The sequence below is a fragment of the Lepisma saccharinum genome, chromosome 18, assembly GCF_977018435.1.
Source record: "Lepisma saccharinum chromosome 18, izLepSacc3.1, whole genome shotgun sequence".
In the NCBI taxonomy this organism is placed as follows: Eukaryota; Metazoa; Arthropoda; class Insecta; order Zygentoma; family Lepismatidae; genus Lepisma; species Lepisma saccharinum.
In genome coordinates this window covers 53,369,211-53,385,136 of record NC_139246.1, presented here as the reverse complement: position 1 = coordinate 53,385,136, position 15,926 = coordinate 53,369,211, and the positions used below count along the sequence as shown (strand labels likewise).

At 36.9% G+C, this 15,926-nt stretch overlaps 1 protein-coding gene across 1 annotated transcript; it reads right to left on the bottom strand.

Annotated features, from left to right (window-relative positions):
• Positions 1 to 1,221: 1,221 nt before the first annotated feature.
• LOC146002079 (uncharacterized) lies at positions 1,222 to 13,408 on the bottom strand. Its single transcript, XM_083139795.1, has 2 exons — positions 13,314 to 13,408; positions 1,222 to 3,381 (listed from the first exon to the last, which is right to left on the bottom strand). The coding sequence occupies exons 1-2, from the start codon at positions 13,326 to 13,328 to the stop codon at positions 2,737 to 2,739; spliced, it is 660 nt and encodes a 219-aa protein (XP_082995921.1). The 5' UTR covers positions 13,329 to 13,408; the 3' UTR covers positions 1,222 to 2,736.
• Positions 13,409 to 15,926: the final 2,518 nt, after the last annotated feature.

Genomic DNA, 15,926 nt, shown 5'->3' with positions numbered 1-15,926 from the left:
ACAGTTGTATTAGACCAGCAACAGCTAAACCTCGCCCAGTAATAAAGTCAATTCAATTCAATTCAATTGGATGTGGTATGAATAATTTGACTTTACTTTGGACCATCATTTTTTAATTGATCTTGACGCTCACTGAGACGCAGGGAAACGCGACAACAGAAAGCAACAGAACTTCTGTTTTCTGCTTCTATTGAAATCAAATGGTGGAACGCCAACTACAGAAGTCTGCACTTTATCTTATAGGTTATCGACCACTGAGACGCCGGAAACTCGTCTGTTGCGTTTTGTTGCCGTGTTTCTCTGTGTCTCAGTGTTCGTTAAGGCTGCCAGGTGGATTCACGAATTCCTTCCTACTGCCCCAATGTGGTTATTGGACTTTATTTAGCAAATTCGCAAATTCGCAAATTTCGCTTTTTCCTTGTACAAAATAGAACAGCCATAACACTTTTATGTGTACTCGACTCCCCATGCCTTGTAGGTCATGCCTTATGCGCAACATTGTTATACTCGTGACCGACGGCGCGCTAGGAAAACAAAGTGCAAGTCATGTTTCTGTCATAATGACCAACATGGTGTGACTGTTGTGCGCCAGTTTCGGTCATTACGACCGACGTGGCAGAGAATGTATTAACTTTGAACGTAAATAAAGAGAGTGAATGTGATCATGATATTTCATCAACCATACGCATGGGTTAATAGTAAACATCAGTTTCCCTGGCAACATTTGTAATGTAAATTTTATGTAACAATAGTCCACGTCGATTGAGCCAATGTTGGCCATTTATAAGATTCCCATGGCACATGATTCACTAGTCCAAACTCCACGTCTCTATTTCAGAAAGAATATATTTTGGGACTTGTGTAATATTGTGCAAAACATTTTCAAATACAAATTTATTCATAATTTATATCTTAAATAACCTGTCACTACTTATGGTACACTAAGAATGCAAGTATGTGACGTAGTCGTTATGAAACTACTTTCAGGGGCCTCCCCGATGGCGCAGTGGTAGCGTTGTCGCCTTGTAATCAAGGGGTCCCGGGTTCGATACCCGGTGGAGGCACAAGTGGTTCGGATCCCACTTTAAACTGTAGGTCCAGTCCCGATTAGCCTTACTGTGCATAAAGTGGACTTAAAACAACAAATCAATCAATCAATCAATCTTGGGAAACTACTTTCATCCTTCGGAAATTGTAAGGATCAAAATTGATTATATTCCATTTCTTTGAGAATATTTATTAGTATGTTCATGTAACAATGAAAGAAACAATAAAAGCACTATTTAATATTTACAATACTTAAAATTGAGACATACATTTGGAATATCACTTTATTCTACAGTCAGATATTTTTATTATAAACTAACAAATACAACTCGTGAGTAATAAATACATTTCATATTATTTGAAAGTTGCATTGAAAACATAAAATTATCAAGGATTCCAGCTTATATTTTTTCTACAGTGTAATTTGGAATATATGTATTGAGATGAGATTTGAGAGCAAGAGAACAACTGCAAACCTCACCCTGCACCCTAAAGTATGAGAAATTTAATACTGTAATATACCAAAACTGCGATAGTTGTAGGAAGCGCTAACTAGAATACACTACAGTTGTTGTCTGAGAAAATAATAAGCCAATATATCAAAAATCATACATATATGTTTAACACTCAAATAAATATTATGAACTCTACTTATGACTATTTGAAAACCACAGAGAAATAACTTGCTTTGTCCATTTTAGCCAAATTGAGGTAAAGGTGTTATCAAATAGCTCTCTGAAAGGTTTTTCTAACTAGGAATAGTGCTAGAATAAAACGTGTTTATTCCATCCATTGCAAAGAGGTTTTGGTTGCGTATGCAGGGAAAGACATGTTCATAACAAGCAAATAATGTACTCTCCTGTATAAACAAGAAAATGGATAAAAGCACATTACTTTCCTGTGGTTTGCAAAGAACTTTGGTAAATTTTACCATCACATTTACCTAGTTTCAGTTCAATTCCTTTTACACAACATCTACGAAACCAAATATCCAGAGATTACTAAATTAAGAATTAGTTTTTACCACTAACCGAAACGCTAATACATTATATCCCGATGCTTTTAACGAAATTTTCTTGCACCGAAAACTCTCCCAAACTTTTTTTCCTTCATCTAAACTGAGTTCTGTGTTAACTGCAAATTACGGATAAAGTTGAGTTCTTTATGGCAATAGTCTTCTAATCCAAACCAGAAATGAGTATTGAAGATTGTTGCAACATCTTATTAAGATGTTATAATTGATGTTAATGTTAATGTTAATCTTGAGCGACTTTCAAACCTGTGGCTGGTTTTTTACTTAACTCAAAGTTTAATATCTGTCGTGAAGATGATGCTGAATTTATTCATCATGTACACTATTTTTACAGCCACATTTATTGCATGTAGGTTCAAGTATTATTAACAAATTAATCAGTTTTAGATAGTATCGTAAAAGGTAATTTTAATTTCCTAATTGCAAAGTTATAAATAATAAAATTAAATATGTAATATCAGAAGCACGAGAAAACAATTGTCTATTTTGTATTCCAATTCTCTTGGGTTTAATACAAAGTCAACATACTAGCATTAATAAGATCAAAGTCAGTCTCACTTAAGACACACAATAGTTAAAAGGTAAACAAATATATTTGTAAATTTGTACAACATGTGCAGACATTTCTAATTGAGTAAGAATCTATTTCGTTAAATTCAAAAACCAAGGGCACCTCCCTGTCCACCAAGTACTAAGGAAGGGCCATCGACACCACCTAGGGAATTGCCATCGGCGAGTGGGCCACCGTAAAGGTCCAAAAGACGGCGTTCTGCTCCCTGGGCCCCAGAAACAGAAAGTCCAGGTCCTCCTGCAGCACTTCCTACAGGACTACCTGCGGTGACGGAAAAACTGTCAAAGTTCCCAGAGTTCACTTGGTTAAGAGCATTACCGCCAGCGCCTCTTCGGTGGACGACGATGAATGCAGGCACCTGGAGGGCAACGACGTTACGCCCCGAGGCAGGAGGGTTGCTTGCGGGCGTCGGAAGAATAATTTGTGAGTATCCTGCACGCGGTGTTTGCAATCCAGCACGATTTTGTGCAAACAGAAGCGAGGGTAGGACGTTCCGGGAAGCAGAAACTTGAAACCCGCGTGATCGCTGGCGTTCGTTAAGGTTGAAAGCTAGGGTGCTGCCTTCCCTGCCTCTGAATGAGCTTTTGGTTAATGGGATTCCGGTATCGAAGTTCTGATCTGCAGGGAACACCACAGGACCCGTTGGTGAAAGTGAATTCAGCTGCAGTGCGCCTGCGCCGCCATAGATTGATCTTCCTGGTACCACTAGGACGAATAAAAACACGAGGATCTGAAAAATTAAAGGGAAGAAATATATTAATTTAATGTGCATTTTCATTTATATCCTTACCAAGGTTAAGCAATGTAAAGTCACGAACACATCAGACATAAAACCCTCATTGATTTCAATGGGTTTCCTTCAACCTAGAAATGTCAATGGCTGTATCTCATAAATGAGCATAGAGAGCACAAGTATAAATTTGTAGTGAAAGAAATAGATCATATAATTGAATTGTTGTTTTAAGTCTACTTCATGCACAGAAAGGCTAGGGACTGGACCTACAGTTTAAAGTGGGATCCGAACCACTATGTGTCTCCACCGGGTATCGAACCCGCTACCACTGCGCCATTGAGGAGGCACTATAGAACATATAAAAATAATTCATTGACGACCTATGTGACTTAGCGTTAAGCATGGTGGTCTATTCTGTCAGAAAATCTTGGTTCGAATGTAGATATACAAACGCGTAAAACAAATTAATATACAGTAAAGAAATTGCTTTATAAACGATTAAACAGACAATAATAAATAGCCTGCTGACTCTGTAGGCTAATCGCAGCGACGAGGGTGAGTTGATGAAAAGGATGCTGCAACAAACAGACTCTAGCAAAGTACATCTGCTATCACAACATATTACGTTAACAACTGTGCCATAGAATGCGACAAGACACGCAGTTTTAAGTTGGAACCAAACACTGAAGTGTTAGAAACCTGTATTTGAACTCAGGTCGTCGTTATTATAACAACATATCTTACAAGATTGTACAAGAGCCCCTGTTCTTCCATTTTGACGTCAACATAACTTATATTTGGAAACTAATTATTCCAGAAGAACTTTGAGTTGATATTTGAACACATTACTTCTTCCAAAAACATTGTGAGTTTATCTTTGAACACATTTCTTCCAAAAATATTGAGTTCATATTTGAACACAATACTTCTTCCATTACTGAGTTAATCTTTAAGCACATTACTTCTTTTAAAAACATTGTTGAGTTAATGTTTAAACACATTACTTCTTAAAATAGCATTGTGAGTTAGTCTTTGAACACATTACTTCTTCCAAAAGCACTGGGAGTTAATCTTTGAGCACATTACTTCTTCCAATAGAGTTGTTGAGTTTATCTTTGAGCACATTACTTCTTCCAATAGAGTTGTTGAGTTTATCTTTGAACACATTTCATCTTTTAAAAGCATTGTTGAGTTAATCTTTAAACACATTACTTCTTTTAAATGCATTGTTGAGTTAATCTTTAAACACATTACTTCTTCCAAAAGCATTGCTGAGTTAATCTTTAAACGCATTACTTCTTTTAAAAACATTGTTGAGTTAATGTTTGGACACATTATGTCTTCTAAATGCATTGTGAGTTAATCCTTGAGCACATTGTTTGTTCAACACGGACTGTTATGTTCGCTTTTGAACAACAAGAACAGTAAAAGGTGCTTCGGTCGGGTGATTATTTAATTGAAATTAAAAGTCTTCCCACTTACACCTGTCTTCATCGTTCTCGAACAATCCTTGAAGGATACCACTGACACGATGTGATGGAATAGTTTCTCCTCCGCCGTGTATATATACCACAGATAAACATCTAATAGTGATCTAATTGCATATCAAGTAGCCGTTTCCTCTGACACCACGCGCTGGCCAATTCCGCTGATGTACGGAATCTTTGGCATTTCCAGACGGGCACCTCCGTCCTGTAATTGCCGGAAGGGAAACCGTCCAATGCGAAGTAGGAGCACATTATCATTAAGAAACTGCTATAACGAAGTCGTAACTATGAGTGAAGCAATATTCGAACGCATACACATGATGCAGTACGGATGTGAGCTGCATTGCTTCATAAGAGAAGTAAATATTTGTGCTCACACTTTTGTAACGCATCCTTCGTTTGCGTTTCCGCAAGTTATGATGGCTGGAGTGATGGAATTCTTAACTTTCATTGTCGTAATTAATTGAGAAGATATCTCTGGAAACAAGGATAGAAAGCAATATAACTTTGTTATAGCTTTCATTGTAAAAACAGCAACGGGTTGTAATATTATTCACAAGTCTGTCAGTAAGGAACTTCATAGACTAAATAGGTTGTTGCTCTCTCTCATACTGGTTGATATTGCCTCCTTGTAATTAAGTAGCCCTGGATTAGATCCCCTATTACTTGCACTCCCCTTCCCTGCAGCGACGTTGAAGGCAAGTGCGTCCAATAGGAAATCATATATAGGTGCAACCGCAAATTTGTTTCATAGTAAATAAAGAAAGAAAATAACTATATGAGGTCTTCCGCATAATGAAGCTAAGGAAAACAATCTGTATATAGACTCTGCCGCAAATAAACATTCCATACTAGGTAAGGTAAAAAGGTTAAGCCATGAAGGCACATTTAGGGGATGTGTGTGTGTGGGGGGGGGGGGGAGGTTGCGCGGCCCCACCAAGTATTCTCAATCAGCAACATGCTCCAGCTGCCTTTACCCTCCAGGATTGCCCCCAGGTACCCATTTATTTGAGGTTGGGTGAGCCCCAGAGCCGCTTTATGCAGGGACAAGGATTACCACCCCAGGAATCGAACCCGAGTCTCCCGCGTAGCAGTTAGACACCCTAACGACTAGAGCACGGCGACTCTAATTTCATGTTGCAAAAAATATTTTTCAGGAACTGACAAGGCATCAACAAGGTTTGTGTGCGAATAGCAAATTGTTTGCGAATGTTCTTTGATTGCGAATAGCTCATATCGACTACTAAAGGCACGAAAAAGTTGTGTCTATAAAAATAACTTGCCGCATTACAAGAACTGTTAATTTTGAAATACCGTCTTTACATAGACGCTCCGCAAAAAAATACCACTTTTAGAGATTCTACGTAGCTCCGCTGCAGTTAATGGGTTAAACTGCCTTGGAAACCCTAATAAGTCTTTATCCGAATAAACTGGAATTAAAAACAAAGAAGTTATGTGTTGTAACGACCTGTATTGATGCACCTCATGTTCACTTCTTACGTCAGGGAATGACAAATTTATAGCAAATTATGGTTAGATACTAGCTACTAACCCGTATGTTTCTCTCTTTTTTATGCAGGTATAACAATATCACAGTTTTTCGATTAAATTATTATTTAGTTCTAAAATCTTATTTGAATTTGAATTTAAAATTTTGTGTACGTCAGCACTAAGGCTATTTTGCATCCGTCACATTATACGGGGTCCAGCCTCTTATCGTTACACATAACAACTCTAACGTTGCATAACTAAAATCATAAAATATTAAAATCTTCTGACTTTCATTAAAAGCTGAAGCTGTAAAGGAGCACTCAGCACAAATAAGGACAAAACACAGGACAACACAAACAAAATTATACTGGCCATGGGGCCAGTCGCCAGAGCCTCGTTAGTCTGCAGTCCAGGGTGTACTACGTGGAAGTGAGGTTGACTATTGGGTACACTATGTGGAAGGAGCACCCCTTACACCCCCCCTAAAATCTTATTGTGGAAGCCCTTATCATTTTATAAGTTCGTCTTTATCTCATGGTGTTAGAGGTTACGCAGGATAAAAGTTAATGTGGAAGTGGTTAACTTTAATATTATTGTGTTGTTATGTTCCTTGCTTTATGTCATAAGTACGAGGCATGTTTAAAAAAAGACCAAATTTTTAAAAGAGGGTGCCAACATTTTATTTTAGAACTATATTAATACAATTAATGGCTTGATACCCTACAGCATTTCAGTCCACTATATGCACAGAACGGCTAATCGGGACTGGATCTACAGTTTCAAGTGGGATCCGAAAGACTATGTGGCTATCGGACCCTGGAAGCCCCAACAATAAAGTGACAATGAAAGAACTCGAAGAGCAATGCATGTGTTTCAAATTTTGCTGCAACCTTGGTAAACACTTTACGGAGACATTTCAATTGCTTAATCGAGCATATGGGGAGCACTGTATGAGTCGCGCAATGAATGCTACATGTGCCTTACGTGTTTTAACACTTTCGGTCCCGAATTAAGCTTTATCATTAAAAAAAATATTTTTATATATAAATGGTGTATATGGAACATACGAATATGAAATTAAATGAATATCATGTTACTTGAATATTTTCATTCTAACCATGGCAAAGGGATCATGTATACAATTGTACACAAAATGACCAGAGGGTCAAGATAATACAGACTTTAATTTTTCATAAATTTGTTGTTTTTATAATGTAATAATTGTAATGTAGTGTCTTTTTAAAAAAGAATACCATAATTTGTCAATTCTGTTTCAATTTTTTTTTAATATTAAATTATAGTTTCACCTCTGGGCTCTAATTTCACACTAAATCCTAAAATATAATAACGTTTTCTGACTTGTAACCTGTATAAGCTACATTATTATTTCTCTAATTAGCTATTAAAATTTACAATTGCAATATAGCGTAAAAACAATTACAGTAACCTATGATGTAGGTTTTCAACTAATAATTACAAATGTGTCTCATAATTACATATATTTTTTTCATAAACCGCACATATTTTTCTTACTGCAATTCTCATTCAACTATAATAACAATGTGACACATTTACAACAATATTACCAAAAAGTGATTACAAACAACAAATGTGTTCAGAATGAACAAATCGAGCTACTTGGGGAAAGTTCTAATACATGCGACCTGCAGTGCAGCACAGTGCTAAGGATGCTGCATTCAATAGCTCTGAGTACAAATGTGTACAATCGTAGACACCATAATTCAACAACAAATTCTGTCTACAAACGTACAGTTATTCTAAAATATGTTCAGACTTTCATTACACACACAACAATATATGTAGTGATTTCAAATTCAAATCCATAAATATAAGATGCACTAAGCGTTTTTGATAAGTGTGTCTATGCTGATCTGGCGAGCTGAAATACTCTCGATTTCTAAGAGATGACGTTGTGTAGCACTTATTTGAAAAAAAATAATGTCTACAAAAGTAGATAATTATACCGGATGGAGCGTATTCCCTGTAAACATTATTTTACACGGTAGAAATGTGTACAATTGTACACAAGGGGACCGAAAGGGTGCAAAACATCAATCGGTGAAGATCAAGAGAGAGTTTGGGATGTGATTATGGAAATCTTCCTTTTAACTGTCCGAGAAGTTACTGACGAAGTGAACATCCGCATAGGATTTTGCCATCCAAATTTGACCGAAGACTTCAGATCCGTGACTCATATGTTGACTGAGTTTCACAAAGACAATCGTTTTGAGATCGGTCACGAACTGCTAGCCATGCACATGGCAACAATAAACATCACAGCAGGAGATGGACGTTGGTTTATGGATATTTTCTTTAATGCTTCTTTATTTAATTTTTCATCATTTTCGAGGAATAGGTGACTTATTGCAACTTTTGGTGATTTGAAAAAATTTCAATAGTTTTCTGGAAGACAATACCATTTTTAGAAATTTGATATTTTATTTATTTCTAGCTCATTACCCGGCGTTGCCCAGGTGTTTAACAAATTCTAACTATAGCGTAAAATGTAACTAATTTTATTTACAGGCATTTAAAAGTATAAGTACAGTATACAAATTATAAAGTAATGTATTTTACAAATTCACTATAATATAAATTTAACAACAATTTATGAACGACATTTTTAGTTCCACCTCCAAGAGCAAGAATAAATAAATTAAAGGGCATTGGAAGTGTCACTATTCATCTTAGCGACCCCGATAACTATGGATTCCACACTAACATCGGTCGTTTTCGATTATTTTTACATGTCACCGCTTCCTACCGCAACCCCTAGGGGTGCCAGGGGTGTTTTACCCCACAGTATTTCTTTCCAGAATGTAAGTCATATGTGTACCAAGTTTGTCATCGTGAATGCCACCAATTAGCTTAGTGACTCCAAAAACTATGGATTCGGCAATAATCTTGGTCATTTTTCACATTTTAATTTTCAGCCCCCCATCACGATAGGTGATGAACTTGAAGTGGGACGGTATTAGGAGTGTTACTATTCATCTTGGCGACCCCAAAAACTTTGAATTCCACACTAACATCGGTCGTTTTCGATCATTTTTGTATGTCGCCCCTCCCACTCACACCCCTAGGGTGTGCTAGTAGATAACAGACGATCATTTCTATTTGAGAATTATTGTGAAAATTCATTGAAATCTGTGTTTTCAATAACAACACCGGATAAATATTTTTGTATATTGATTAAAAATTACATATATTTTTGCCAGTTCTTCAACAATGAGCTTGTTTGTTACAGAAAATTAATAGCGCATAATTTCCCCTTGCGAACTCGTTATAGTAAATTTAAACATTATGCACTATCATCCATTGTATCACTCTCTAGAATTAAAGAACTAGGGGAGCGTGAGGTAAGTTGATGATGTTAATATACTACATAGTATATTGCTTTACAACTCCGAGAGTATTGCGTTGAAATGTAGTTAATTGTCCAGATGCAAAACTAGGACTTTGTGCTAAAAGAATAGAATACACGCGATCATGGCAATCATGCTACGTAAAGCACATAGAAGAATTTACATAGCAGTGCAGAAATCGCCAACTTACCCCAAGAGGTCGATACGTTGACGAACTATGTGGAGCAAGGTGAAGAATAGCAACTCTGAGGTGAATGAAGAATGTATGAAGTTAAAACACGACATGTGATACTATTTGCACATGTGGTAGGGCCAAAGAAATGAAAAGTCAAACATGTTCAAAATGAACAGTAGAATGTCGGATCATATGATAATTGTCTACACCCACATTGACGTAGAACTCAAAACCATAAGGGTACGCACCTGGGGGCAAGAGGGGGTCTGCCTCCTCTAATACTCTCGCCTAGAAATTTCGTGAAGGAATCTTTATTATCGTTATTAAACAGCTAAGTTATGCTCTTTAAGAAAAATGAAGAATTTTCAAGGGGAAATAAAGGGGGGCAGAAAACATTGGAAGTTGGAATTCTTCTAATACAGTGATTTACGGTGGATCCTAACACACTCTATATGCGCCCCTTTTTCGTATCCGTCAATACAATGAAACAGTAAGGTGGAATGAGGGATTTCTTTTCCCGACTGAACTCCCCTAATCAGAGGGTCTATGCTCAAAAAACATCACAAATTAATTTAGCAACTTCTTTGTACATCGAAGAGACATGCACATGCAACAAAAATCTCATTGAACACAGCTTAAGTTGCCACTGGAAAAATATATTTCTTCACCCAATATTTCACTGTTAAGTAGGCATGTGTGTAACGAAAATTGGTTTTTGAAACATGGCGTTTCATCAAATCAATCCTTCTGTTCCTGTTTTCAATTTTTTTCGATTCTTCTAACAGTCTTGCTGTTGTTAATTAAGATTAGAATAGAAATAGTGGGTTTTTATTCTTCTCTTTGTATTGTTTTTAAAATACCCTAAAAGTGCATTCTATGAAGGGTTTGGGGACTGAAAGGCAAACGGCTGTCACACCTTTCGAGTTGTACATGAATTCTAGATTGCATAATGTAAATCTTATGTCAAAAGGTGAGGTTCTCCTGCTAATCCATCCCTCCATCCCTGATCAGAATTTTCTGTGGCTTTCTTCAGTTTCTAACGATAATTTACATCATGGAAACATGAACGAGGGCAAGGACTATTCTTGTAGTTTTCTTTCACCTTAAAATTTCTCAATGTATTACTTACACTAAATCATAATTAACTACGTCAATTTTATCAATCAACCATTGACGCTTTAGTATGACCAAATCCAAATTCAGACACTATCCACAAAATAATCACAGTCTCGGAGGGCTGCATTTTAAAATTGATCTAGGCACGGCATGACTTTAAATACAGCCCTGCGTCTAAAATAAGCCACTACCCATGTGAGACATGTGAGAGTAAGAATTTACCATCCAGTGCCACACTGAAACTAACAATAAGCCTTCAATGAACCTAACCGACAATCAAGGGAATGGTTATTCGTCTTGAAGAATAGAAAGTCACTGATTAACCACTCAACCCACTAACTTCCTTATCTGCAGATATTATAAATATTATAATACTTTCAATTTAGTAGTTTAGTAGTTGTTTCGACGGGCGCCTCTTATACACAAGTGAAGCTACATTCAATGTGACGACACGGTAAATATTGAGTCAGGGAGAATTGTTTAAGTAGCGGATTTTAAAGGCATTTTAAGATGTTCTTCGTCATTGTGTACTACATGAAGAAATGGCAATATAAAGTGTCAGTAACTAAAAAAACACTTGCACAAGTTTATAGTCACTCCAGATGTGCTGAAGTGAACAGAGTGACCTTACTGAAACTAAGGTGGCTTTAGCCAGGACAGTCCCATTTCTTTAGCCTTTGTACCGATTTTTTAAACGCAAAACGGGGAGCCAAAATGTGCCTTTTTTGCGGCAATGACGATGAAAATAATATTGTACTGAAGAAGATCCATTCATCGGCAAAATGTCAGTGAATGTCTTCTATTTCTCAAGGACTGCTTGGTTTGAGTGGAGTGCATATCACCATATTATGTTAGTTGTTTACACAGAATTTATTAATCTATTTATTTATTTATTTAAATAGCTTTGAAACATAAGTATTTATGACGAAAAAGGTTTAATATTAAAATGTATACACATTTTGCCTTCCCGTTTTGTCCCGTTTTACCTTCAGGACGATATTTAAAATGTACCATTTTGTTGTTTTAAAAATATGGTCGCTTTATCTGAAACACAAAATTCTAGATAAAGAAGTTATAGAATTACCCTGTGAAGAAAGGATAAAAAAAATTCTAAGCAATGTAAGAAACATCCAGGGTTATGTTATGGATAACTCTAGGTAGCATATGAACCAAGTGATATACTATATATAACCTTGCCCGGAAGATCTGGCATTGTACCTCAGGGAAATTGTTCAACGCAGTTGAAGAAGGCCGCGAGGAACACATTTCCCTCCCCATGTTTGTGCGCTCCGGAATTCTGTTATTATTAATGATAATAATAATAAAAACTGTTTAGACTATATTTTCGAAATTTAAAGAACGGAACTGTCTACAACTTTACTGCATCAAGCTATAATTTCGTATTTATATCTTTGAAGTTTGGTTTTTGCGTTCACTTTATGCACATAGGCTAAGAAACACGCGACCCCTAGATTGCAAGGCGACGAAGTTATAACTTAGCCCTCGGGAAGACCTTGAAACTTTGAAATCGCCCAATATCCTATATTTACTTAGATTTTAGGAAAAACGGAGGGTAGTGATATAAGCAAATCACTAATATTTTGACCACACTACTTGCCTCATAATTTTTCAAATGAAAAAAAGTGAAATATTTGTTGGGTGTCACATTTGTGCGAGAACGGAAAACGTGCTTCAAAGTGAGAGGTGAAAAACTATAGTCCCCGTTCTAAACTCTGTAAATTGAGAGAGGCAGTAACATAAATTGTTATGACCGCTTTGACTAACGCATATCTCTACTTTAGCGAACCTGTCGACGGGTTTCAATGCGTTGAATTTTTAACCTCCCGTATACACAATTTGGAAAATACTTTGTTGTTTGTCCTGTCCAGAAAAGATATTTCCAATTACTATTAGTAATACAACTTTATCATAATTTGTACACTGTGACCAGCTACATTAATATTTATTATATACTCACAGTATTAGACATGGTAGGATATATTTCACGTTTGCGGGAACAAAATACTATATCTTCGAATTGATTCACTTCCGCGGAAATTTTGAGGGTTGCAGAATCGTCCTAGTTTCTTTGGCTGTGAATTCTTGCACTATATCAGTTTTTGTCTTCAATCTAGCGTACAGGGAGCACAAAGTGTTGAAGCTTAACATCTCGCGATAGACAACTGGGAACGTGGGGGGAGTTCAAGAGCTTATATTCAGGCACGCGCCGAGCGTGGGGCGATGGTGTGGCTATCTCGAAATTGCAACACTTACCAGAATCCTGTTCATCTCCTCGTGGAGTTGATTGTTCAAATGAACCACTGATACTTTCTAATGTGATGTTTGCGGTTTTTATACACCGGTTGCCGAAGTGAAACTTCATCAGGACTCGGGCATGTAGCTTCGTTTGAGGAGAAAGACCGAATTTCCGCAACTTGTAGCATTCGCTGGGCGTGAAATTTCCAGCATGAGCTGCTCTTTCCAGGGAAGAATCAATCCCGTAAGTGCATGAGCGGAGAATGCACAATTACATAAGTCGGCAGACCATAGAGGACGTGACTTCATCTGGGGCAACTAAAGTCACCTGGAGGAATTGCATGCAACAAAAAAAAAAAACGACTCTAACAAAATTGTATAGGCCTATATCAAATTCTTCAAATTGAAAAATGATTCAGATTCCACTATACTTTAGATGCACTACCTATTTGGCTAATTGACCATGCAGTGGACTTATACTTTATGGAAAGTCGGACGTTTAATAGTTATTTTGGCTTTGCTTTCTTATTTTAATTAATTACTAATAGACCACAGGCAGAGGCAAAGAATCACTGTAGGCTATACTATGAAATAAGTTTCCATACTGATACTAATAGTAAATTATGTTTTAATTTCTGTTAATTCCTGTTAAAGCTTTACGTTCAAAGTGACACTAGTGACACAAAGTGACACTTCTTTTCGAAGGCGCTGGTGTTGCCAACATATAGGCAATTGTTTTCAATTCACCATTCATTTTGCATAATTGCACCATATCTCATTGCATCATTTACATCGACTATATGTACAATATTCTTATCTGCATTACATTGATTTTATATCTCAGCCATTTTCAATACTTTTTTAATTCCAAAACGCATTTCATATTTCTTAGTCAGCGATAAACTTCCATTTAATTCGTTTAAGTGTGTGCTGGCTCTACACAATAAACTAGTGTACTCATAGTACATCCATCCTGCATCCATACTGCAATTGTAGCTACGTTTGACTAGCAATTGAAATGAACCTTCACATAACATGCTCCGAAGATTCAACGTCACAGTCTTTTGTATGTCGTTAGTTTCACATAAACAAAGACAAGAGGATAAATCAGGGAATATGAGGAATCATTCACAATCTTCTTGTGATTCGTGGATAGCCACTGCATTGGTGGAGCGGAACCAACAACATGGCTCACAGTGCTCAGGACAAAGATAGATAAGTTTCTTCTAGAGCATCACGATAGCAACTACCAGTCGGAGTTAAACTATCTGTAAGAAATTCATCATGAATACGGGCTGGCTCAGGTACCCCTTTCTACACCCTCGATTTCCGGCACATTTCAAATATTTTCTTGAAAATATTTAGTTCCTCATAACAAACAGTGTTTGCAAATTGCGCGGAAGTTAATTTTTTTAGATCTACCTGCTACGAAACTTACGTTTTTTATAAAATTAAAATTCCTTGCTTAACTTCAAAAAGGTTTTTCAGAACTTCTATGATGGCGGATGATGGATTCCTGTCACAGCCGCACGTCTGATTTTTTTCTTTTTCTTCTTATGATTGACTTGTGCAATGGGAACATTTCCGATTGCGATATGTTATTTGTGTGATATACTGGCGGATTGGACATTTCAGACATTGTATTTTATTTATGCGACTTCAGAAATTGGAATTAATAATTTCTTTTTGGCAGGCTGTAAAGGGGAGGGTTGCTTTTTTTTTTAAAATGGCTTGTGGGATGGGATAATTTGCGACATCTTATTTTTATGATGGGAAGGGAGTGGAGGTTGGTATTCTGTGGAAAAGGACAACAAGGACTTTCAACGTAGGATTTACTTCATTTTTGGATTTACAAATTTAACTTCGACCCGCAATTCAGTGCCTGGCCATGGTAAAAAGAGGCAAGTTACCTTCTTAGGTTTAATTTTAGCCTTCATTTTTGGTATCTTCATGTGTCAATGCGGAAAACAGTGAGAATTAGTGTTGGGGGCGGGTGACTCCGGCCAATTTTTAACATGCCTTTAAAAGGGACTCTATAGATAAAGGCGGGGCCGCGGTAGCGGTAGGAGGCGGTAAGTCAATTACCCCAGGATCGTTTTTCAAACGACAAAATCTCAACTTTAAACGGCTGTACAGTCGTAAATACTTCTTTCCGCGCTCCAATTTTTTAAATTCACAATTAGGATCACATAATCTTCATAAAGAAAGAAAAAAATGAAAATTCGAGGGTGTAGAATTTAACTTTCGGATTTTCATTTTATAACCATTTGTGGAATAGTTGACTTCCACTTTGTGCTTTGTTGTTTCGTGGGGCGATCGTAGCAAGTATGTCACAATTCGTCTTCAGTAACAAAGAAGTTCAAGATATTTAATTCTTGAAAGAGCTTCCTAGTATGTATTTGACGACACTCAATTTTCGGATGATGCCCCATATGAATTATATGACGACACCATGACACTTCGTTCACGACATCTCGTTATTCCTTGGTAGCCTTGCAATCAAGGGGTCCCGGGTTCGATACCCGGTGGCACGTAGTGGTTCGGATCTCACTTTCAACTGTAGGTCCAGTCCCGATTAGCCTTACTGCGCATAAAGTGAACTTAAAGCACCAACTCAATCAATCAATAAAT